The sequence below is a fragment of the Schistocerca gregaria genome, chromosome 1, assembly GCF_023897955.1.
Source record: "Schistocerca gregaria isolate iqSchGreg1 chromosome 1, iqSchGreg1.2, whole genome shotgun sequence".
In the NCBI taxonomy this organism is placed as follows: domain Eukaryota; kingdom Metazoa; phylum Arthropoda; class Insecta; order Orthoptera; family Acrididae; genus Schistocerca; species Schistocerca gregaria.
The window spans coordinates 111871805-111898210 of NC_064920.1; the positions used below are offsets into that span (position 1 = coordinate 111871805).

The 26406-nt window shown below is 40.9% G+C and overlaps 1 protein-coding gene across 3 annotated transcripts; it reads left to right on the top strand.

Moving 5' to 3' along the window:
- The first annotated feature begins 479 nt into the window (after positions 1-479).
- On the top strand, positions 480-26311 carry LOC126334692 (lysosomal-associated transmembrane protein 4A). 3 transcript variants are annotated; one of them, XM_049997206.1, is made up of 6 exons: positions 480-1141; positions 2287-2389; positions 8207-8465; positions 8724-8862; positions 8943-9099; positions 24804-26311. In XM_049997206.1, the coding sequence occupies exons 2-6, from the start codon at positions 2294-2296 to the stop codon at positions 25221-25223; spliced, it is 1071 nt and encodes a 356-aa protein (XP_049853163.1). In that variant the 5' UTR covers positions 480-1141; positions 2287-2293; the 3' UTR covers positions 25224-26311. The 3 variants fall into 3 exon arrangements, with proteins under 3 accessions (XP_049853163.1, XP_049853146.1, XP_049853155.1); XM_049997189.1 differs by having other exon boundaries at positions 1099-1207; XM_049997198.1 differs by having other exon boundaries at positions 1124-1480.
- The last annotated feature ends 95 nt before the right edge of the window (positions 26312-26406 follow it).

Sequence of the window (26406 nt, forward strand, 5' to 3'; positions counted from 1 at the left end):
GGTCACATTTGTGTTCTGTGTGCAACCTTCTTTGCAGACTGATTGTATTTCACAAGTTCTACTAATGAACTGCAGTCTGCCAGGGCCACTGGAGAAATCTAAGATGGAGGAACAGCTGCATTGTGAGTCAGTGTTTCATATGATTTTTAAAAAAATTAAAACATAGGGCTAGGGAGGTGAAGATAAGTGATCAGCTTTTACTGTCGAAAATAATCACATTCGCTCTTAATCACTCTTAATCATACACGTACAGTCGTTGCCAATATCTGCGCGTGGACGCCCATTGTAAACATTAGCCTGGAAATCTTTCAATGCCTGACTGAAAATTTGTGCAACATTTCCATTACAGCATTTTCTTACAGACAACTGCACCATCTGCAAAAAGTCGTAGGTTACTATTAACATTATGTGCAAGTCCATAACATACAACATTAACAGCAAAGATCCCAGTTCACTTCCCTTGGACACATCTGAAAGTTACTTATCTGTCGATGACTATCCGTCCGACAAACATAGTGCGTTCTTCCCACCAAGAAATCCTCAGTCCATTCACATTTGTGAAGGCATGCGTTACAATTTGGGTGTAGCGATATATTGCTACAGGAACAATCGAAGCCTCTATGGTGCATACATTGTTGCTATACAGAATCATCGACGTCGAAAGGAACTTGCTCGCTCTCTCTAACTAGTTAGCTGTTATTATTTGCTTCATTTGGCGATTTCTTGGAAGACTTTAGTTACTACAAATGTACATCGGTATGGAAACGATGCGTTCTTGATACGTCTTATATGTGTAAAGTGTATGACATTACTTTCCACAACGGATGTAACATAACGTTAAACTTTCATACCTTCATTGTTGGTCTTTCCCTAAATGTCACGTACAAATGCGATGTTCATTCTTCCCAGTCTACGGAATACATAAAATCTTTGAGTACCAACATTTGACAGATCCGTTGCGAATAGTTAATTTAGTGTCAGATGTCTTTAAAACTTCTCAAGTGGGATACCAGAACATAAAATGTAAAATATGATATGTTTGTCTCGTTGTTTGGAAATGAGTAGATACAAAACGAATTATCTGCACAGACGCGAGTTTGACTAGTGTAGTCGCACGGGCTGCCATTGTGATTGTCATTTGGTAAGTTAAACGCGGAAACATCGCGTAATACGGAATACTCTGAGCAGGAGTATTGCAGCAACGCAGGTAAAATATAAGTTAGTTGAAAAACGTCTATATAATGCATCGGTGACGAATCTCAAATGTGTGTGCACATATTATTTGGTATAGTTGAGTTCATCAAGTGAAGTCATATGATCGAGGCTGGGTGACTTAGCCAATGTCTACCGAATTAAAAATATAGGTACAAGTTTTTGTGACTGTTGATGTTCATGGTGATTTAAGTGAGGCGCTATATTGAAAAACTGTGTGGCAGCACTTAACCGCACGACGATATTGAAGTGTATATGTCGGGGAATTGTACGTGATATTTTATTATGCGTTCTAAAGCTGTTGCAATATGCTATAGGCACTATAATAATAATAGAGATATTGTTAATTTTTTCAATGTGATTAAAGGATTGCTTGAATTTGTGTGTGTTGCAGAGAAATTACTTCAGTATATGTTTACTTGCGTTTCGTGTTTAACGCTAACCTTGTTAACGACAGTTTGTGACTTCATAAGTTAAATTAGCGCTACGCACTGTAGTCTAAGTACAGTACTCTTAATTTTGTTGAAAATGTTGAAATAATTCGCATCTAGCAACGTTAGTTGCAGTGAAAGTTAATATGGTGTCAGTAGTGAATAGTTCTTAAACCAGCTTCACCTTGTAAGTGGAAGTGAAAGAGGCCCAGATGTGCAAAGGTACCAGGTAAATCAAAAAGTTGGAACAATGAAAATGTTAAACACAATAGGCCTATTGTCACTTGGAAATTTGTATTTTTATCACAGTTCATTTTTGAGTTTCTAAAATTATATAAATGAAGAAAGATCTCTCTTTATTGTTTTAGAACATCAATTTTGCAATTAGCTTGACGAAATGTTGGTAATACTGTTGTTAATTGCAATTTATCTTAATGTAAATTACAATTTAATAACTTTTAATTTAATTATAGCCTATGAGAAGAGACACTTTGAAAGAGCTTCATTACCGTATTATTTACTCAGGAGTTCGGCTGAGTATATGAGTGGTAGTGTCAGTCACATCAAGTTTGTTGTCAGTGAACTGTATTTTCCAGCTCTTTTGTTCATATATGGTTATAAAACCTTTGTTTCTCTCTCCCAGTGCCAACATGCGTCTGAAATTTGGACAGCGACAAAATGACTGGAAGTGCTGTTTTTGCTGTCATGTTAGAACAGGCACAATATTTTTGGGAATTTGGCACTTGGTAAGTGGATTAAAATATATAATACAAATGCATCACTATTTCATTTAATTTGCATGTAAAAGTTAATGTGCAAGTAGAACATCAAAGGAGACAATGGTGATGTTTATGTGGTATATGTCTAGTTACAATATATTAATGCTGCGAATCACAGGATTTAGTGTCTTTTTCACTGTAGAATCATTCAGTTGGAACGTGTGGTGCCTGGATGATATTTATCAGATATTTGATGTTGTTATTAATAAACGTTGATCCAATGCTGGACCAATGTTTATTTATAACAGTTGCATGTTTTGTATATATTCCTCGCGCTAAGGCTCTGATATTGATTCCCAACATTTTTTTCAAATTACCAAACTTTATTTTGTGTACACGCTGCTTGCTGCGTCAGCTGTTTTGAAAAGATTAATATTTGTTTGCTACCAAATGATGCAGTATACTTGCTTTTATCGAAATTCACTTTATTGAAAATCTTTGAAAGTATTCATACAGCTCTCTATAAGAAATAAGGGTTAACGTGTGATATTAGACTGTTTCTGGTATCTAGGTTGTGGTGAAAGACAGATCTGTAGCATAGCCCTAGTTCTAGGTTAGGCTGAAAGGTGGTAATTAGGTTGCCAGTAGGTAAAGCCAATGAATATGAAAGCTAAATAAAAATTGTAGTAATGAGATGACTGTAGTGCAGTGTCATGTCCACAACAAATTTAATGCACCATTCGATATAAAAACTAAAAGTACGAGGTAAATTCATAAATTTGTATTAGATTATGGTCTCTGATGATTATTTTGCTGCATAACAGTCAGTAACACTATCATTGGAACAGTTCGAAGAACACCCTATCTGACTGTTCTTAGGACAATTTCTTCTCAAATCGTGCAGTGTTAGTGAATGTGTCATATCATTGTTTCGTTTCCTGAGGGGGGGGAATCATTTCTCTGCTGAGTTGTTAAAAAGTTATAGATCTCTCTGAGTATGTCTGAAAGTGTCATAACTAAAGGGAAAATGACAAAAACTGTAAAAATGCTACATGCAATAGATACCTGGAATTATTTTTAATAAAAACTTTGTTCATATATCAGACATGACGAACATGTATCCACTTAAGAATTTTTCATCTTTAATTTGGAAAAATAAAAGATGAAAATTTGTAATTTTTAGAACACTTGAAAATTATGTTTTGAAAATATGAGTAGTCACAGGATGTTAACTTCTTGAGAAATGATAAAATGGAAAGGCTGCTAACTGTCAGTTGTGACATTAATTCCTGGAAATCTTAAACCATCAAAATATTTGTGCATAAATGTTTTGGTCCTTTATAAATTCTCCTCTCAAAAACCTCCATCCTGAATATTCTAAAAATTGCTTGGTATGTTAGTCAGTCATTTTATATATGGAAGGTACAATCAGAGTGGGCAATATTTTGTGGTGCAAAATATGAGAAATTTTTGTTAGACCTAGCTTCTCTCAAGGTAAATAATAATAAAAATCCTGGACACTTAAAAATTTTAATTGATTGTTAATGTTGAGTAAATGTAACACAAAATGGTATATATTAGTGAAAATAATTATTTTACAGCCTTATAAGTGAGAAGGAAACCAATGGTTCATTTTGTTCAAGCATTGTATAAAAATAATTGGACATAGAAAATAGCTTTGTGTATACATTTTTTTTGTTTCTGATATTATTCACAAATTTTTGTCTTTGCCATGATTTTACTTCCTTAAGACATTCCATTAATTAAAATTGTCTACACTGTAACAACCAACACTGCATTGTCGAAAAGGGTTCGTTTTCTTTTCATCTGCACTTGTATAGCTGAGCTGAATTTGCACATGAACAAGGATGATCCAACAAGGACAGTACTTGGAATGGGAACATCACACTGGTTGATAGTGTCCATTTGAAAGAATTTGCAATCTTGCAGCTCCTAAGAGAGACTAATTGCTTGTCCCACCCACCACTGATTGTAACACACAAAGGAATGTAGTTGCTGGCAACAAAGCCATCTAAAGTATGCTGAGGTCTCTGCATTTCACACACAGCCTGTTATGGCTGCATTTTGTGGAGAACTGTTCTTGAGTTCACTGAATTCCTGCCACTGGCTTCAGAGCAGACCACTTCTCTCTCTCTCTCTCTCTCTCTCTCTCTCTCTCTCTCTCTCTCTCTCTCCTCCCCCCCCCTCTCCCCCCCCCCCTCTCTCTCTCTCTCTCTCTCTCTCTCTCTCTCTCTCTCTCTCTCTCTCTCTCTCTCTCTCTCTCTCTCTCTCTCTCTCTCTCTCTCTCCCTCTCCCCCCACCCCACCCCACCCCACCCCGTAATGGAATTTCCATGCTGTGCTTTCATTTAGAAGTAAGAGTTTCGTGTTTTGTAGTAATTTTGATGTGGTACATACAAATCCAATAGTATCTCTTATAGCTTCAACAGCTTTGCTCTAGAGATTAAATCTCGTTGCAAGATGTTTACAAAGGCCTCCTATCCCATCACATGCACTTTTTCCATGACCTGTTGCAGAAACTATACATTTTTGTCCTAGTTTCTGTACTGAGCTTTCCAGACTCCTAAGGCTGAAAGTGGTTTCTAAAATGAGATGCTGCCATATGTCCATCAGTCACACATATGTATTTAGGAAACTTATAGCACCAGACGCTACATCATCAATTGTTCATCTGCACTGTCACAAATGAGACCATCACTGACATTCGCAAAAGAGTGTGATGTTCCAAAAAAAAAGTGAGCAGCTCATGTGAATACTGACACTTCTGGTGTGTTCCAATGGTAACATTAAACTTTGTTCTGCAAAGCAACAGACCAATTCTCAGCAAAGTCAAAATGAAAAACTGATGTGTCAGTATTTTGGAATGTGGCTGATTTTACTTATGCTATGGTCTGTCTCTGAATCCTGCTTATACGGTGATGAGCTACTCCTTCCATAACCCAAAGCCTAACCTCTGTAGCAAACTTCCCTAGCTCCACTGTCTTCTTCACCAACTCCTTACAGTGCATAGATTACATCATTGTCAGTACCCTGAAGGTTTAGTGCACCAACAATCATCAATTCAGCACCAGAACATACTGCACACTCCTGCAACCAGCATTTATCTTGCGGCTTGTGACACACAAAAGAGCATCAGGTTCATCTCTGTGTACCTCTTCCCTGTGACACTACTTGTGAAACAAATGAGTTTCAAATCAGTGCAGTAAATATATCTGGATACTTCCTTCATTGGTTGGCTTTTTGCCAATTTTGGTTGTGGAGAGTATAATTTTGAGAGCTCAGTTTGTAAATTTGGGTTCTCCTTTTTAATTGGGGGATACATTTCTCTTTTTGATCTTGTTTTATACCATTTCATCGTTTTAACAGTTTCACGGTTTTTGCTAAGGGGCTTAACTGCAGTCTTTGTCCGCCCTTAATTAATATTTGAGGGAAACATTGTCATTTTGCAATGGATGCCTGCAGTAGGATGGCCATATACCTTTTTCATTTTTTGAGCTTTTGGAATTAAATAGTGTGAGGAAGTTGGTTTGTATTTGTGTATCTGCCGCTTGGGTAGCTGTCTGGTAACTGTCTCGGTGTCAGTAATTGTACCTTCTCAGTATAGGTGGTTGCCTAGGTAGCAGTGTTAAAAGTTCTGAAACCATATATCACATTGGTTGCACATGTCACTATCTTCCATGTTCTGCACCAGGTGCATCAACGTTGTACACTTCACAAAGTTTTGAAGACGTTGCTTGTGTAAAACTTGTTAAAATTCTTCCACTTTTCTTTGTAAATATCACTTTTTGCTTGTGTGTGTTACTTTGTATGGGTGTTTAAAGGGATATATATTAGGAGCTACAACATAATGTTAACACTCAATGCATGGACTGCTTCACACCCAGGAATATAAACACCTGCATTGGCTTCAACTTCACATTCCAGTGACGACGATCATTCAGGTGGGGAATCGCTAAATTTGGTGGTGTAGTGAATATAACAATTTCTGCACAATGGATGTGATGGTAACACAATTACTTAGGGACCAAGGTTTTTCTGCAGTACGTCTGACAGATTTCCAACAATTGTGAAGTGTTTTTCACTTTTCTTAAACACAACCTTAGTATGTTTTTTCGCTACACCTTCCTCACTGACATTGTATCTAATAAAAAGTTCAAACCGAACACAAAACTTTATGTAGAACGATTCATGCGAAAGAACTCTCGCACTTGTTATAAACAGAAAAGAGCTGGAAACAGTTTCCTGACAAGCATATTTTACACTACTGTGTCAACAATATGCAGAATGTTGAAAAAGTTTGAAATATTGCCCACATTGATTACAGCAATTGTTAACACTTTAACCAAACAAGACATTGTGTGCAATATTTGTAAGTTTTGTGGTGGGTGTTTCCGACTAAATCATCTGTAAAAACTCCTAAAATGTGATTTTTTTAAAAAAAAATAGTAATAAATATTTACATATACAGATCGTGGGAGCAGAGAAGATATTGTTTAAAATTGTCAGTTGTATCTGGTAACATAACAAGGAAGTTAGCATTCTGTGACTTTCAAGTGTGTGTCAACTAAATTTGAAGATGAGGGAGCTTGAAAAAAGAAACATCTGGGAGGCCTCCTGTACTTTTGGATTATCAGTTATGTTTTTTTAGTTTACAAAATATACATTTTTCAACGGAGTGTGTCATTTACAAAAACCAAGCTAAAATGAAAATATTTTATTTCAGACACTGGAGACTCCAGTTAGGAATATGAACAATGTAGGAAGAGAGATTAGTTCTTACCATAAAGATGACACATCAAATTGCAGTCAGGCACATTGAAAACACACTTACACAAAGCTTTTGGCCATAGCCATCATCAGCAAAATAGAAACACACACCATTCATACACACAAGCAAGCACACCTCCCACACGACAGCCAACTGTGGCAGCTCGGGGGCCCATGTTGTCGGAGTTTGCTGTTGTGTGTCTGGATGGTGTTTTTCTCCTTATGCCTTTTCCTACATAGTAAATATTTTATTTGTTAACACCTTTAGTACATACTTTTTCCAGAGAACATTGATATGCCCTGTACGATTTGAGATGAAATTGCAAATTAGTGAAACCTTGACATTTTTAGCCTACATTTTTAAACTTTAATATCAGCAGCAAAGTTATTCAGAGCTTTGATGCTTGGACTGAGGAAAGAAGATAGTGAGGAGTATACTAAAACGCCTGCCAGTAAAGAACCTCATGGTTGCGTTTAATTTTTCAAAACCATTCAGAACAGAAAATATGATTAAATGAAAAATTTTTGCTTATGTGTTTTGTGCCAGTGATCACATCAAAATTTATCTCTCAGTATTCTCCAATGCATAGAGCAGCTTAGTGAATTACTCAAGTTTCTAAAGAGTGTGAATTCCTTGTTACATGGACAGTTACAAACAAAAGTATTATGCTGTGTATCTACATCTACATCTACATGAATCTTTGGAATGAAATAAGAAATCAGTCAACTGATTGCTAATATTCTGGTATCTTTCATTCCTGGCTTGAAATTCTCAGTCTTCTCATCTCTGCTATTGGCAGTGCGGAGTTGACATTTCCAGCATTTGCTGTATTGTCACAGCTTAGTAGTACCCATTGAAAGTGTATGTAAAAGTTTTGTTAGTACCTGATACTTTCTTGGGCTAAGGGTCAGTATGTTTGATGTGTTTGTTATGATGCTTGCAATTATGTACTTATTTCAAAATTAATGGTTTCGTTAGCTTATGAAGGAATTTGCATTTTCACTATGTCCAATGTGGCTATGTCTTTTTATTTATTTAGTTTTTATTTTGTTATAGATGCTTCATGTTTTGGCCCTCTCAGTGATTGCCGTAGTGATGAGGCATCCTGAAATGGTACAAGAAAATGTAGCAATAGATCCAGTTTTGCCGACACCATTAAGTGAAGTTGATGACACTTTAGTAGAAATGATTGCACCAAATCTTGGCAGAAATATTGAAGTAAGCCTTCATCCACAAGGTGAAGTGTTGAAGCAGACAGATTTTGCTGCAGCTCATGGATACAGGGACATCTTTGTTCATAGAAGTCTTAACCATCGTACGTAACACTACTTGGTGTTGTAAGTTATTAGTAGTGTTATCAAATGACCATATAGTTCCTTGTCAACATATTTAGGGAAAAAACCAAATTGTTGTAGATAAATTGTGATAGAAGAATCTTTCTTCACTGTTGTTAACTATTTTGTTACATTGAAAACAAAAAAATGATTTGTTAGTATCAACTTGAATGGTATATGACTGAGAGATTATGTATGAGTTCGTTCATTTGATATATTGTGGTTAAATCCATTTTCAGAGGACTTAAATGTTGGAATGGTTGTGACTTTCTGCACATTTGCAATAACTCTGATAATGGTATATGGTGCAATAAAGGGCAAGCCATCCTACTTGATGCCATTCTTTTGCTTGCAAGTTTTTGATTTCTGCATTGCAAGGTAATATGTTGTTGTTTTTTTTTTTTTATGGCAAGTTGTGTGTTTATCATGCACTATTTAATATTTACTTTCTTTTTTAGTCTGACTGCTGTTGGGTACCTGTGCTATTTGCCAAATGTCCACCGTGTTGTTGAGGAAAATCCACATCTTCCATTCCAGGAAGAACTGTTAAGACTTAACCCACAATGTCTGTCCCTGCTGGTTCTCATGTTCTTCATGTTAGCCATGATGGTCAAGGTAATTTTGTCACACAACTAAATTATTCTTCAGCAAGTGCACAAGTTTTACAGTGTTGAACAGGATTTTGTGACAGAATTTTTTACGAAATCACCCTTTCCCTTACGATTAAATTAGTCCATTTGTCTTATTAGCTAAATGAATAGATATCAGATGGTAGATTCTGAATTTTGTGGCTGTTTCATATTTGTCTGTGTCAAGTTAGTCACACGAAGATAGTGCAAGAGATGAAGGCAAAGTGTACAAAATAGCTGACCCACCGGTGACATGGTGAAGTGTTTGTTGTTGGAGGAAGGCCTATGCTTGTAATATGGTACACAGATGTGTACCATAGGTCTTTCTTCCAATGCACCATTTATGTACGAAACAGGAAGGGGACACCCATTTACGAAACTTCTGTATATTGATTGAATGCACAGTTAGTGCAATTCTCAGATGAAGCTGCTTTGTCTTAGGTGGCAGCTTACAGTCTCCATCTGTGGGCATCACCTGTGACCAGCTTCTGATTGCTTGTAAACTGTATCATTCATTATCTCAGTAATATGACTTCACAGTACCATATGATGACTTTGAGCGCAGATGTAGGTGTTTGTGTTAGCCTTTGATTCGGTGACTGACTGTAATTTATTCAAGAAGAGAGTTGGTTAGTGCAGATCAACAGCAAATTTTTTCACATGCTTGAATTTTTCACCTAAAACATTGAGCTTTAACTAAGAAAGGACATAAAACAGTAAACAAAGCATATAGTGAGCTCACTTTAGTTGCCATATAAAATATTTTTGAAACAATAGTGAAAGAGCTAATTTTATGGAATGATTATTCTTAGCTACTGGTTTATTTTGGTGTTGAATGATATACAGAAGGGGTCATTCCACATCAAATCACGTAAGTCATGTCACCCATCATCTCAGATTTTCATGAAACTTTGCACATTTGCTTATACTTCTAACATAAGAAGTTATGCAAAATCTGTTTGCCCTCAGACTAAAACTTTCTCTCAGGGGGCTCGCCACTCTTTGGCGGGTTCGTGCTTGGCTGCCACGTGGCCGCAGCCTTTGCAGCATTTTTTCCCTTCCATGCTGCATGTCTATCCTCTTGCTATTCTTTTTCTCTTTCCTTGGGGAATATGCCTGGGGTATCATTGGGAATGATCTGCATTCTGTTGCTGACGATCCCAGGGCCTGTCAGAGTGTGCCCTCATGGCTGACCTCCTTAACCAACTTAACCTCTTCTACCTTTGGAACACCCACTTTCCTTTCCGTCTCCTCGCTCACACACACCTATTCCCATTTGGACCTCTTCTTGTGCACTGCCCAGCTAGCCCCTCGTCTTGATTGGTTCATTCTTTCTGACACCTGCTCGAGTGAGCATTTCCCGTGTGCTATCCATTTGCTGACTCCTACCCCATCCACGTGCACACCTAAGTGGCAGCTTACTAAGGCTGACTGGCAGCTTTACTCCTCCTCAATTGTGATGACCAGGTAGGCTCTCTCACAAGCGTTGCCCTTCCTGCTGCAGAACGTTGCATTCCTCGCACTTCCTCTTTACCACGTTGTGTCCCAGTCCCTTGGTGGACTGAGGCGCGGTGCAATGCAATTTGCGCACAGAGACGTGCTCAATGCATTTTTAACTGCCACCCTACACTGGCAAGCTACATTCGTTATAAACAGATGCGTGCAAAGTGTCATCGCATTCTCTGGGATAGCAAAAGAGCTAGATGGGCTTCATTCAGTAGTTATTTTAACTGTTCCACACCTTCCTGTGTCATGTGGGACACCTTCCGACGGCTCTCTGGGACCAAGATCCATCCCCCAATTTCCGGCCTGACAGTAGCTGACATTGTCATCGTGGACCCTATTGCTATCTCAAACACCTTGGTCCGCCATTTTGCAGAAATTTCAAGCTCTTGCCACTATCACTCTGCCTTCCTCCATCGGAAACGACCGGAGGAGGCTCAGGTGATACCCTTCTCTTCTCCAAATCGTGAGTGCTACAACGCCGCCTTTACTATGAGGGAGCTAGATCAAGCTCTCCGTTCATCCCGATCCTCCACTCCAGGGCAGACACCATTCACATTGAGATGTTGCAGCACCTTTATCTTGCGGGCAAACTGTTTCTGCTTAACATGTACAATTGCATCTGGGCAGAGGGCACATTTCCTGGATGCTGGAGTGAAGCCAACATCATACCCGTACCTAAGCATGGCAAGGACAAAAACCTTCCTTCTACCTATTGCCCTATCTCTCTTACCAGCCCTGTTTGCAAGGTTATGGAAAGTATGATTCTTGCCCGGCTTGTGTGGTGGCTTGAGTCTTGCCATTTACTAATGAATGTACAGTGTGGATTTAGAGTGTGGCATTCTGCAGTTGACCATATCATTAATTTGTCCACCCATGGCATGAACGGTTTTGTGTGTGAATCCCAGACTGATTTGGAGGTGGCCTAAGACGCCTGCTGGAGAACTGGTTTCCTCTGTACTCCTTACATGTGGCACCTGCCCTGTTTTCCTCGGGCATTTTTATATTGAAGAGTTTTTAAAGTTGCATGTGGGTTCTGTCTTGTCAGATACCTTCATGCAGGAAAGTGGTGTGCCTCACGGTTCTGTCCTGAGCGTTGTCATCTTTGCTATCGCCATTAATCCTATAATGTCCTGTCTCCTGCTGGTCATCACCAGCTCCCATTTTGTTTTTGATTTTTCCATCTATTGCAGTTCTCCATGGACCTGTCTCACTGAGCAGCATCATCAGAGCTGTCTTGATCATCTTTACTCCTGGAGCATCAACAATGGCTTTTGCTTTTCCCCTGACAAAACTGTCTGTATAAATTTTTGGTGCCGCAAATCTTTTCTCCCACTGTCTCTACATTGTGGGCCTGTTGCCATTCTGTTCGTTGAAACTAAGAAATTTCTGGTCCTCCCATGTGTCTTATCTGGCAGCCCGCTGTACGCGGTACCTCAATGTCCTTCGTGTCCTTTCCCCTGAGGGTCCGGGGGTTAGAATAGGCCCGAGGTATTCCTGCCTGTCGTACGAAGCGTTTTCACTCGTTTCGGCCTGTAGGTGATGGTTCCCTGCAGGATTTGGCTTCCATTCTTCAAAATTTTTCCAAAGAGCGAGCCAGTTGGATAAGGGCGCCTTACAGGGTGCATCGTGTCTATTGAAATCTTTAGCCCTCTTCCTCATTGTCTCATTGCAGTCCTGCCCATTCTCCATCTCTTGGGCGAGGACGTCTTCCTGGGTGCGTTTTCCACCATGCACTCAGCAGTGTCGATTTCTGCGTCAACGATGACCATGGACTTCTTTGCACCTGATATCCAGCACGGTAGCCAGTCCGTTGTGGTGGGGCAGCCATGTACCCTGTTGGTTGTAACCTCCTGACCACGAAGGGATCGCTGTGCTGATGCCTGTGTTGTTAACTCTGCACCTTTGCCAAGGGGTAGATGCCCATCCCCCTTGGGCATCGGGATTCCTGGCAGTGGCCATCCTACCAGGTGGACTTTGCTGCGGCTGGGTGGCGCCTGTGGGGAGGGCCTCTGACCAGAGTGGGTGGCATCAGGGTGGATGACACGCGTTGAAGTGTAGTCCATCATCTCTTGCTGGTGGTGAAAACCAGCAGTCTCTAAGCGATCACAAACTCAATTCATTGCACAGAAGTATGACCTCCAAATTGTTCCCCTCCCTGGCCACACCATTGGGAGAAACGTCAGGCTAAGGATGGTAGTGGGTCTTATTCGCCCTGATGCCTTGCATGTTAGAGAGCTGATTGGGAATCTTTCATGATGATGAAGCCTCAGTTTTTTGTTGGCCGTTTAGATTACAAGTTCAATCTTGATCAAAACAGCATCCTCCGCCCAGTCACAGGAGTTACACGCTTGTGACAAGTTGGGGGATGTTTCTGTAACCATCACACCTCATAAGAGCTTAAATATGGTCCAGGATATCATATTTCACAGAGACCTTCTTTTGCAGTCTGACGTCAATTTAGAGCAGTGAGGTGTACATTTCGTCAGGCATGTCCACCGGGGTCCAAAGGGTCAGGCTGCCATCGGTGCATTCATCTTGGCCTTTGAGGTTGATACATTGCCTGAGAAGATCAAGGTGAAGGTCTACCAGTGTGGTGTAAAGCCCTATATCCCTCCCCTGGTGCGGTGCTTTAAGTGCTGGAAGTTTGGTGATATGTCTTCCCGCTGTACTTCCAGCATCATATGCCGAGATTGCAGATGCCTATCCCAACCCAATACTCCATGTACCTTGCCTCCTATCTGTATCAACTGGACAGACTGACCTACACTGAGGCTAAGAGAAAATTTCAACGCATGCGTCCTGTGCATATGACATTGTCTTGTGCCACCGCCACAACAGTTCTGGCACCATCGGCTCTGCCTACCCAGGTCACCTCTCAGAGCCGGAAGACTACACCTGTCCCCCCTCCCCAACCATCGAGTACATCTGTCCCTACTTCTAAGCCAGAGAAGTGTAAATCTTCTTCGGCTTCTCTCGTTATGAAGGGGTCCTTTGGGTCACTCCCTTCCCAGGTTTCTTCCAGTGCGAAATACGACACCCACCAGTGGCTGAAGAGGCCAAAAGCAGCTGGTCGTAGGGCTTCACGCTCATCTTCAGTCCCGGAGACTGAGCCAGTGAAGTCCTCCCAGCCAGGGAACCCAAGAAGCAGCCACACAAATCCAAAAAGAAACCCCCTCAGACCAAGGAAATTGCTGTGGCACTCACACCACTGCTACCTACGAGCTCTGCGGCCGAGGATGGGATGGAGATTTTGGCGTCTACTGAGGACCTAGATTTTGCCAGACCCCCGGACACAATGGATATAGACTGCTCAGGCTATAAAGAGGTGGCAGTAGGTGACTTGAGGCGTAAAGTGCCTCATTGAATGTTCCATGCCCTGCCAGTCTCACGATGTCATCCTCCAGTGGAATTGTGGCGGTTTTTTCCACCGCCTGGCTGAGCTAGCACAATTGTTTCTGCAGCAGAAAGCGATATCCCTCACTCTTGAGGGTGCCCGAGGTGCAAGGCAGTCCCTTGATGGTCGCCGGAAGTCACAGAAACAATTAAGGAGTGTCTGTGAGCACTACAGCGACATAAGCAGCACCCTTCCCTGGAGCACCTCATAGCCTTTAAATGGTTCTGTGCTTGTGTTTGGTACCTTATCAAACAACGGAAGGAGGAGTGTTGGGAGAGAGAAGTGTCCACCATTGGGTGCCGCATGTCACCTTCCCAAGTCTGGGTAAAGATCAAACGTCTTTTCGGGTACCAGGCCTGAACAGCTGTCCCCGGTGTTACCATAAATGGCGAGTTCTGTACCAACGCAAATGCGATTGTCGAGCACTTTGCTTGAGCCTCTGCGTCGGAGTATTAACCCCCAGCCTTTCACAAGCTCAAACGGCGGCTGGAAAGGAACGTCCTTTCATTCACTACATGCTGCAGTAAATCCTGTAATGCCCCATTTACAGAGTGGGAGCTCCTCAGTGCCCTTGCACACTGCCCCAACACAGCTCCTGGGCCTGATCACATCCACAGCCTGATGATTAAACATCTCTCATCTGACTACAAGGGACATCTTCTCATCATCTTCAACTGTCTCTGGTGCGATGGCGTCTTTCCATCGCAGTGGCAGAAGAGCACCATCATTCCGGTGCTCAAACCTGGTATAAACCTGCTTGCCCGGGAAAGGCAAAGGTCCCGAGTTAAAGTCTCTGCCCGGCACACAGTTTTAATCTGCCAGGAAGTTTCATATCAGCACTCACTCCACTGCAGAGTGAAAATATCATTCTAGATTTGATTTTTCTCACAGAAAGGCAAAGAGCAACGGAGACCAGATGGACTAATTGTTGGATGCCAGTTAATCTCAATAATGAATTTCAGCAATTGTTGCATTGTTTTCATGCCTATAAAGCTTTCAAACAAGCCATTGCTGTCTACCAACACTTTTTTTTATCCATGTGAGCAGGTGATTGGCTGAACACACATATCATATATATTATAGTCTTTAAAAAATCACTGAATTAGTCAAATGAAAGGAAAGAAATTTTCACACTTAAAATTAACTTGCTACCTAGATTGAGTTGTACTTAAATATGCTAATTTGATACCCTTGCATCTGAGGCAGTGAGACATATAGTGGATGAACATACTTAAAATGATCCTTTTCCATCACAGCAATAAGTATTTTGATTTCAGATGCGCATGTCAGTTAGCAGAAGACCCATTAAAATTTTTATATTGTTAGAAAGCTTACAATCTAGGAGATATTGCAAGACCAAAATCAGGTTTCCAGGATGTTGAAGAAATGTGATATAAGCATTTTTCCACATCCTCTGTTTTTCAGAAATCGAAAATTGACATACAATACTATTGTGTAAAAAATTTATTTGTAACTTTACTGCTTCAGCAACTGGATACCTATTAACTATATGCCATACTACTGAAAAAATTCCAAATCACAAGCTTCATAAACACCTGAGTTGTGGGCGTTTACGTAGATAAGTACCATTTTGCATTTACATTCTTGTAGACCTCAGTTATCAGAATATTTTATATAGAATTTTAAATGTAGTGATAAAGTCATAGTCTGAGGCCAAAAAGATTTTGCAGAAGTTCCTGTGATATAAGTGCAAGAAAATATGCAAAGTTTTGTGAAAATCTGGGATAGAGGGCTACAAATCGTTGAATTATTATGTGTTTTGACATGGAATGATCCAAAAGTCATATTATCGAAATAGGATGTGATCTTTCCGTCTGCATATGCCTTTGTACTCTGCGAGACGCCTTACTGTTTGTGACAGAGGGTACACCATGTGTGATTAAGATTTTGTCCCACATGGGTCCATTTGGAAAATGTGTGGGAAGAGCAGCTGTCAATAATTATTTCTGTAAAAGTTTGAGTGTGTCTCTTTTTGATGTTATTAAACATCGCCAGGGAAACTAAAACACAGGTATTTTTGATAAGTATAAGATGTCTTGGCACAGAAATAAAAATGTGTAGTTAATTTGGACATTGTTAGTTGTTGAGTGTATGTGGGAGAAAGGAACAAGTTCAGGACTTCTCTAGGAATGTGCCTTCTTGGAATTTTAATAGCAGGACACTTTGTAACATTACTGAAGTTGAAATCTCTCTGGTGCATACAAAGATTAAAATGAACCCATGCTCCATAGTGACATGTTTGATTCAGAAATTGTCATTACCATCTGTCTATTTACTAAATTTAATAATAATTTTATCAGTTATGTACCTGATTCACAATAAATAAACAATGTCCAAAGTTGGAGTTGATGTAAAAAGTCAGGGCTGTACATTGAGATTAAATATGGTGGAATTTATAGGAGGAGGATCAGAGATGTGTTGATCATGATTTTTTTTTCCTCCGTAGCCCCTTGTCCCTCCAACATGCAAATGATAGTCTGGTGGTTTCAGTAAGAACATAATTTTATTTTATCCTCTGTACTTTCTGAACTGCATTGTGCTCCAGTATAGCATAGTTCTCCCTGAGGATTAAGTGTTGCTGGGGAAAATAAAACTGGTATTTTTGACAAGCATAAGATATTTTTACTCAGAAATAAAAATACATAGTTAATTTGTACATTTTTCCTTGTTGAGTGTCTCAATGTATGCATTTTATCATTTTAAAGAAGCATTATGGGTAAATAGCAATTTTAGAAAGTTCAGTTAATCAGTCAAGTATGCATAATAACTAGATGGTATTGCACTGCTGTGAAAGATTCTGAGAAAGTTGTCGAAAATAGATGTACAAGTGATTGTATATGAGAGAACAAATTGCAATTTTTTATGCATATTGGGGGGGGGGGGGGGGGGACGAGGAGGAGGAGGAGGAGGAGGGAGGAGCAGCCACTGATAGTGTAATTGGAATAGTGTATGAACTAGTTCCTATCTGCTTTGAAAGTGGATAACCCATTACTCTGTCATGTCAGATGCTAATTGTACCTGTTAGTAAAAGAATGTCAATGCTCGAACAATTGAGATAATACAGTTCCGGCTGAAGACCTTCTAAAGATAAAAGTATTGAAGTTAAATACTCTGAAAATCTGAAACATACATTTTGTAGGCTGCACTAAATCAGTTAAATAGTTGGGGAGGGAAAGGGCCCCTGGAGGAGTTTGAGTTCAATTAACTGTCTTGTGGTCGAAGAAAAACACACTTCTGTTCTGTACAAGAAAGATGCATCTCCATTTGTTGTGTGTCTTAATACCAAGAGATAGAGCTAGCTGTCCTGGTATTACGTTGCAAGAAACAGGACACTTCTTGAGTTACTTCTTTGTTGCATCAAATGACTGATCCATGGTTTATGTTTAGTGGAACACTTCAGCAAAGTTATCAACAATGGAGTGTTTTTCAGTTGTCTTGTTTTAACTTCAAATAAATCTACTGTTCAAAAAGTGGTGGGCGGTTTGGAAGGACGATTTACTTAGTTGTGACAGTCAGGTCAAATACCTCACGGCTGTTATCATCAATGCTGCCGAACGTTCCATTCCTCGTACCACCTCTTCTTCACATCGCGTTTCCGTCCCCTGGTGGAATGAGGCTTGTAGAGATGCTATCCGTGCTCGACGACATGCTTTACGCACCTTTCGCCGCCATCCTACGTTGGCAAATTGTATTGGATACAAACGACTCCTAGCGCAATGCTGTAGAGTCATCAAAGACAGCAAAAAGCTTGTTGGGCCTCTTTCACCGGCTCCTTTAACAGTTTTACTCTTTCGTCTGGGGTGGCCTGCGCCGGCTGTCGGGCATTAAGGTCCATTCCTCGGTACCTGGCCTAACTTCAGGTAATGAGGTACTTGTTGATCCTGTGGATGTCTCCAACGCCTTCGGCCGCTTTTTCGCGGAGGTTTCAAGCTCCGCCTATAACCACCCTGCCTTCCTTCCCAGGAAACAGGCAGAAGAGGCTTGGCGACCTTCCTTCCACTTGCTGAATCTGGAAAATTATAATGCCCTCTTTACTATGTGGGAACTCGAACGTGCATTTGCACTGTCCCGGTCCTCTGCTCCGGGGCCAGATGCCCTTCACGTTCAGATGCTGACACACCGTTCTCCGGCAGGCAAAAGCTTTCTTCTTTGTACCTACAGTCGCGTCTGGACCAAAGGTCAAGTCCCCATGTGTTGGCGTGACACCGTCGTTGTTCCTATACCCAAACCTGGGAACGATAGACACCTACCTTCTAGTTACCGCCTCATTTCTCTTACAAGCTGTGTCTGTAAGGTGATGGAGTGCATGGTTAACGCTCAGTTAGTTTGGATTCTTTAATCTCGACAGCTACTTACCAATATTCAATGCGGCTTTCATCGTCGCCGCTCCGCTGTTGACCACCTTGTGACCTTGTCGACATTCATCATGACCAACTTTTTGCGAAAGCGCCAAACGGTAGCCGTGTTCTTCGATTTGGAGAAGGCTTATGATACCTGTTGGGGAAGAGATATCCTCTGCACTATGCACAGGTGGGGTCTATGCGGTCGCCTGCCCTTTTTTATTGATTCCTTTTTACCAGATCGAAAGTTTAGGGTATGTGTGGGTTCTGTATTGTCTGACGTCTTCCTCCAGGAGAACGGAGTGCCTCAGGGCTCCCTCTTGAGCATAGCTCTTTTTGCCATAGCGATCAATCCAATTATGGATTGCATTCCACCTAATGTCTCAGGCTCTGTTTTTGTCGATGACTTCGCGATCTACTGGAGTGCCCAGAGAACATGCCTCTTACGCTGACTCAACTCCATCCACCATCGGGGGTTACATCTTGCGACCGGAGCATTCTACACTAGTCCCGTCGAGAGTCTTTATGCTGAAGCTGCCGAATTACCATTGACCTACCGGCGCGGCGTACTGCTTTGTCGGTACGCCTGCCGGCTGTTGTCAATGCCCAACCACCCATCTTATCAGTCTTTCTTTGCCGATTCTCTCGACCGTCAGTATGGGTTGTAAGTGTCTGCCCTGCTGCCCCCTGGAGTCCGCTTTCGTCGCCTGCTTCGACAATTGGATTTTGCCCTCACTACCAACTTCAGAGTGGGTGAGAGCCCGACACCACCTTGGCTCCAGGCTCCGGTTCATATTCATCTCGATCTCAGCTCGCTCTCGAAGGAGGGTACTTCGGCTGCAGTGTATTGCTCACAGTTTGTTGAACTTCGTGCGTGACTTGCCAGTCACACCTTTATTTTCACTGATGGCTCCAAAACTGACGATGGTGTCGGCTGTGCCTTTGGTCGAGGAGCCGGTATTTAAAGGTGACGGCCCCGACGACAGTGTTCCAGCTTTACGGCCGAGCTTTTTGCTCTCCATCAGGCCGTTCAGTATGCCCGCCGCCACTGCCATGCATCATATGTACTCTGCTCTGATTCACTCAGTGCTCTTCAGAGCCTTGGAGCTCCATATCCGGTCCATCCCTTGGTGCAACGGATCCAGCAGTCCCTCCATTCTTTTGCTGATGATGGCTCTCCTGTCAGCTTTCTGTGGGTTTCCGGCCATGTAGGAGTGCCTGGGAATGAGGCTGCTGTTGCTGCAGCCAAGGCTGCAGTCCTCCTGCCTCAGCCAGCCTCCCATTGTGTCCCGTCATCTGACATTAGTGGGGTTGTATGTAAGAAGTTTGTGTCATTGTGGTGGGATACTTGGTCATCACTTCAAGGAAACAAGCTCCGGGCCGTGAAACTGTTCCCAACTGCTTGGACAACCTCCTCCCGACCATCTCGGCGAGAGGTGGTCTTTCTGGCCAGGTTGCTGATTGGGCTTTGCCGGTTTAGCCACCGCTACCTGCTCTCCGGTGCCCCAGCCCTGCAGTGCCCTTGTGGTCATGCATTGACGGTGCGCCATGTTTTATTGTCGTGTCCCCGTTTTAGTCAATCTCGTGTTATCCTGTAAAGTAGATGGCAGAGACAGGACATTTTAGCTGATGACGCTCGAGCTGCTGCTCGTGTTCTTCGTTTTATCACTTTGACTGGCTTGTCCAAAGACATTTAACTCTTTCACTTATTTTATCTGCATCTTTGTAAGAACTTTCTGGTGTCCTTCCCCCCCCCACCCCCCTACCCCCCACCCGCCCTTGAGTTTTACTAGATTCTATGTGCTGTTACAATTGTGGCTGGGTGCTAATGACCTCAGTAGTTGAGCGCCCTTAAACCCCAAACAGGAAGCGGGAAGAAAAAAAAATCTCCCTGGTGGGAATGTACCATCCTCAGCCGGCTTTCTATTGGCCATTTGGCCATACCAGGAAGACTCCATAATGTCACCCCCATGAACCATGGACCTTGCCATTGGTGGGGAGGCTTGCGTGCCTCAGCAATACAGATGGCCGTACCGTAGGTGCAACCACAACGGAGAGGTATCTGTTGAGAGGCCAGACAAACGTGTGGTTCCTGAAGAGGGCCAGCAGCCTTTTCAGTAGTTGCAGGGGCAACAGTCTGGATGATTAACTGATCTGGCCTTGTAACACTAACCAAAACGGCCTTGCTGTGCTGGTACTGCGAACGGCTGAAAGCAAGGGGAAACTACAGCCGTAATTTTTCCCGAGGACATGCAGCTTTACTGTATGATTAAATGATGATGGCATCCTCTTGGGTAAAATATTCCGCAGGTAAAATAGTCCCCCATTCGGATCTCCGGGCGGGGACTACTCAAGAGGATGTCGTTATCAGGAGAAAGAAAACTGGAGTCATGTGGATCGGAGCGTGGAATGCCAGATCCCTTAATCGGGCAGGTAGGTTAAAAAATTTAAAAAGGGAAATGGATAGGTTAAAGTTAGATATAGTGGGAATTAGAGAAGTTCGGTGGCAGGAGGAACAAGACTTTTGGTCAGGTGAATACAGGGTTATAAATACAAAATCAAATAGGGGTAATGCAGGAATAGGTTTAATAATGAATAAAAATATAGGAGTGCGGGTAAGCTAATACAAACAGCATAGTGAACGCATTATTGTGGCCAAGATAGACATGAAGCCCATGCCTACTACAGTAGTACAGGTTAATATGCCAACTAGCTCTGCAGATGATGAAGAAATTGATGAAATGTATGATGAGATAAAAGAAATTATTCAGGTAGTGAAGGGAGACGAAAATTTAATAGTCATGGGTGACTGGAATTCGTCAGTAGCAAAAGGGAGAGAAGGAAACATAGTAGGTGAATATGGATTGGGGGGGAAGAAATGAAAGAGGAAGCCGTCTGGTAGAATTTTGCACAGAGCATAACTTAATCATAGCTAATACTTGGTTCAAGAATCATAAAAGAATGTTGTATACATGGAAGAATCCTGGAGATACTAAAAGGTATCAGACAGATTATATAATGGTAAGACAGAGATTTAGGAATCAGGTTTTAAATTGTAAGAAATTTCCAGGGGCAGATATGGACTCTCACCACAATCTATTGGTTATGAACTGTAGATTAAAACTGAAGAAACTACGAGAAGGTGCTAATTTAAGGAGATGGGACCTGTATAAACTGAAAGAACCAGAGGTTGTGTAGAGTGTTTCAGGGAGAGCATAAGGGAACAACTGACAGGAATGGAGGAAAGAAATACAGTAGAAGAAGAATGGGTAGCTCGTAGGGAAAAGTAGTGAAAGCAGCAGAAGATAAAGTAGGTAAAAAGATGAGGGCTAGTAGAAATCCTTGGGTAACAGAAGAAATATTGAATTTAATTGATGAAAGGAGAAAATATAAAAATGCAGTAAATGAAGCAGGCAAAAAGGAATACAAACGTCTCAAAAATGAGATCGACAGGAAGTGCAAAATGGCTAAGCAGGAAGCAGGGATGGCTAGAGGACAAATGTAAGGATGTAGAGGCTTATCTCACTAGGGGTAAGATAGATACTGCCTACAGGAAAATTAAAGAGAGCCACTTGAATGAATATCAAGAGCTCAGATGGAAACCCAGTTCTAAGCAAAGAAGGGAAGGCAGAAAGGTGGAAGGAGTATATAGAAGGTTTATACAAGGGCGATGTACTGGAAATGGAAGAGGATGCAGATGAAGATGAAATGGGAGATACGATACTGCGGGAAGAGTTTGACAGAGCACTGAAAGACCTGAGTCGGAACAAGGCCCCGGGAGTAGACAACATTCCATTAGAACTACTGATGGCCTTGGGAGAGCCAGTCACAACAAAAACTCTACCATCTGGTGAGCAGGACGTATGAGAAAGGCGAAATACCCTTAGACTTCAAGAAGAATATAATAATTCCAATCCCAAAGAAAGCAGGTGCTGACAGATGTGAAAATTACCGAACTATCAGTTTAATAAGTCACACCTGCAAAATACTAACGCGAATTCTTTACAGACGAATGGAAAAACTGGTAGAAGTGGACCTTGGAGAAGATCAGTTTGGATTCCGCAGAAATGTTGCAACACGTGAGGCAATACTAACCTTACGACTTATCTTAGAAGCTAGATTAAGGAAGGGCAAACCTACGTTTCTAGCATTTGTAGACTTAGAGAAAGCTTTTGACAATGTTGACTGGAATACTCTTTTTCAAATTCTAAAGGTGGCAGGGGTAAAATACAGGGAGCGGAAGGCTATTTATAATTTGTACAGAAACCAGATGGCAGTAATAAGAGTCGAGGGGCAGGAAAGGGAAGCAGTGGTTGGGAAAGGAGTGAGACAGGGTTGTAGCCTCTCCCCGATGTTATTCAATCTGTATATTGAGCAAGCAGTAAAGGAAACAAAGGAAAAATTTGGAGTAGGTATTAAAATTCATGGAGACGAAGTAAAAACTTTGAGTTTCGCCGATGACATTGTAATTCTGTCGGAGACGGCAAAGGACTTGGAAGAGCAGTTGAACAGAATGGACAGTGTCTTGAAAGGAGGATATAAGATGAACATTAACAAAAGCAAAACGAGGATAATGGAATGTAGTCAAATTAAATCGGGTGATGCTGAGGGAATTAAAGTAGTAAAGGAGTTTTGCTGTCTCATTTCGTAATCTAAGTGTTTGGGGAGCAAAATAATTGATGATGGTCGAAGTAGAGAGGATATAAAATGTAGACTGGCAATGGCAAGGAAAGCGTTTCTGAAGAAGAGAAATTTGTTAACATCGAGTATAGATTTAAATCTCAGGAAGTCTTTTCTGAAAGTATTTGTATGGAGTGTAGCCATGTATGGAAGTGAAACATGGACGATAACTAGTTTGGACAAGAAGAGAATAGAAGCTTTTGAAATGTGGTGCTACAGAAGAATGCTGAAGCTTAGATGGGTAGATCACATAACTAATGAGGAGGTATTGAATAGGATTGGGGAGAAGAGGAGTTTGTGGCACAACTTGACAAGAAGAAGGGATCGGTTGGTAGGACATGTTCTGAGGCATCAAGGGATCAACAATTTAATGTTGGAGGGCAGTGTGGAGGGTAAGAATCATAGAGGGTCACCAAGAGATTAATACACTAAGCAGATTCAGAAGGATGTAGGTTGCAGTAAGTACTGGGAGATGAAGAAACTTGCACAGGATAGAGTAGCATGGAGAGCTGCATCAAACCAGTCTGAGGACTGAAGACCGCAACAACAACAATGTGACCTCTCCCCTTTGTAGTTGCAGGGCTCCCTTCACAGTGATCCATATTTTACTGAACAGCCCCCGCTTTTTGGCACTTTGCACTATTTATGCCCTCCTATCTTTGTTGTTGCAGATGTTAGCAGATGACCCTTGCATGGGTACGTCCAGCCTCAGTTTTCTTCATAAAAGTGGTTTGTCCTCCAAGATTTAAGTATTTGATTTTCCTTTCAAAATTTGAGTCATTTGGTTAGTGTTGTCATTGGTTTTGGAAGTCTTAAGGCCTTGACTCCACACTGGCCAGACTACAGGGTGTCCCAGAGGAATGGTTAATATTCGGGGATATGACAAGAATAATCAGTTGAAGAAAAAGCTCTAAAATGCGTATCTTAAGAGCTATGAGCACTTACTCATGTTCACTACTGTAGAACACCTCTTCTAGTGAAAAAGTGCTCATTGTTCTTAAGGAATGCATTTTAGAGCCCACGTTTAGTAGATGTTTTGGTTTCAAATGATTGTCCTTACCATGTTATTGAATATTCCTGCTGGTCGCCTTGTATGTGATCATTCCATTTTATATAAAACACCTGGCTGTAACAAGATTTAGGAATATGAGTTGACACATTCCATATGTGGCTATTTGATATTATTCTCGTATGACTCTACGTCTCTGCCGTAATGATATGCACGATTTAACATCTCGCTTCATTTATAACAAGTTGCAATCTTCTTTGTGCCACTTGAAATCTTACCTGTACACTGGGGTACACACAGACAATGCACAATAAGATCCAGACATTGCAGAAGGGCAATATGAACATTGACAAATGTAATTCAGCTTGTAAACCTGAAATTAATGCTGTGTTTCATTTAGAACATTTATATAAATAATAAATTATTATGATTATAGAATTATTTTATGAAATCCATTTCATAAAAGAAATCTTCTTTTAGATTTTTGGGTGAAAGTACTGTTATAATATGTAAGAACTGTTAAGTAACATAATCAAAAAGTAAGTTTTCTTATACCTTAGAATTTTGGTTTTGAGTAGTCCTTTTAACTTACTGAAAACATGGAAAGCTCTAGCTACATCCTTTTTGCAGCAAAACGTTCAATTTCAAATTCTCTAGTTCCCGAAAGAGGAGCACATAGTCTAATTACATTTATGTCTTTGTAACTGAAATTGCAGTAATACAACTTTGTTTTGTTACAGGCTTACTTCATTGGTGTGGTATGGAGTTGCTACAAGTACCTAACCCTTCGCCTAGCTGCTACACAGCGCACTATTCATTACATAGATCCTGATAGTCAATCACTGTTGCCAGACCTACCAGACTATGAGACAGCCATGTGTGATCCTCGATTTGCAGTTAAGAAGTTCCCTACCCCACCACCCTCATACAGTGCTGCAGTAGAAGTCCCCATGTCAATGTGTACTGAACCTGCTCCTGTTCCAGTACCTCCACCAGTCACAACCCCCTACAATCCCTCTGTTGTGCCTCCTCCAGCCCCAGTGGCGACTCTGCCAGTTGAACCGCCGACCACCACCCCACCCACTCAGTCACCACAGAGTGCTCCATCACAACCTGCGGCCACTGCTACTACCGCAGAGCAATCTCGGCCCTCTGCCTAGTGAGGCTTCAGGTATATTTGATACCTCACCATCCATCTTTGAGAGGTCACTGATAAGAAAAGTAATTTCTTTAAAGATATTCCATATAACACCAAGAATTCTTCGTACAAGCAGTGAGGTATACAGAAACACTGTTAACAGTTGCAATAAATTGTACAGTGATTGATAGATTTCAGTATTTTAGTTCACATTGTATACCTCCTTGCTGTTAAAGGCTGTAGTTGTGTCACACTCAGGCACAAACACACACACTAATCTGGCACACACATATAGCTTAATAATAATGTTATTTAATTGGATATATTTTGTAGTGTTATTCATCAAATTTATATTTATCAAATGTACTGAATTTTTAGATGGTAGTAAAGTACCTGTGAGTAGGTTCTGATTAGAAGGGTATGAAAAATTCTTTTAAGGTTTGGTGTTAGTTTAGTGTTGGATGGCAGGTCGTATTTAGGCAACGGAGCAGACTACAACAGTACGTTACAACATCGAATGACTGTCTTATCAACATCCATAGCTGTGGTGTTTATACCAGGTTTCTTTTAAACTTGTCAGCATTTGTATGTCTTAAAATATTTTTACTTATTCAATACATACTGAACTGTTGAGTTCTACTGTAAATATTGGAGAGATCTGCAGTGAAACCACTTGATATTATTTATGACTGAAATTTATTGTTATAAACAGAGTCTATTCTTGACACTATATTTGACAGCTTCTCACTTTAAATAACTTAAAAAAGGGCAAGTAAAGAAACTAATTTTGGTGTTAGTGTTCATTGCTTAAATAAAGGACATATAATACATTCATAAAAATAGAAACAAATAAGATTTTAATGTTGGGGCTTAATGAAAACATTAACAAATTTTACAGATATATGTATATACAAATTTAGAGAGAATAGGAAGTTTAAAAATTCTAATGTTCAAAGTTCCTGAACTGTGATGATGATGCAGGTTATAGTTCATAATTTTTGATGATTATTTCTTGTACATTCACTCAGTGTATATTTACGATCAGTGAAGTACACATTTAAACCTGTAATAAATTAAAGAAATTTGAATATTAAATTTGCTTGCTTTTAATTTATACGTATCTTATTTCAATGTGCTTGCTCCAGTGTGTTCCAAACAGTGTATGGAGGGGAAAAGGAAGTGATAGTGTGATATGTGGTCTTTTG

Excerpts from the sequence above, each read along its gene's own strand:
- LOC126334692 (XM_049997206.1), top strand. The coding sequence starts at position 2,294 with ATGCGTCTGAAATTTGGACAGCGACAAAATGACTGGAAGTGCTGTTTT. Across the intron at positions 8,466-8,723 it reads TCATAGAAGTCTTAACCATC|AGGACTTAAATGTTGGAATG; the intron begins GTACGTAACACT and ends ATCCATTTTCAG. Across the intron at positions 9,100-24,803 it reads TGTTAGCCATGATGGTCAAG|GCTTACTTCATTGGTGTGGT; the intron begins GTAATTTTGTCA and ends GTTTTGTTACAG.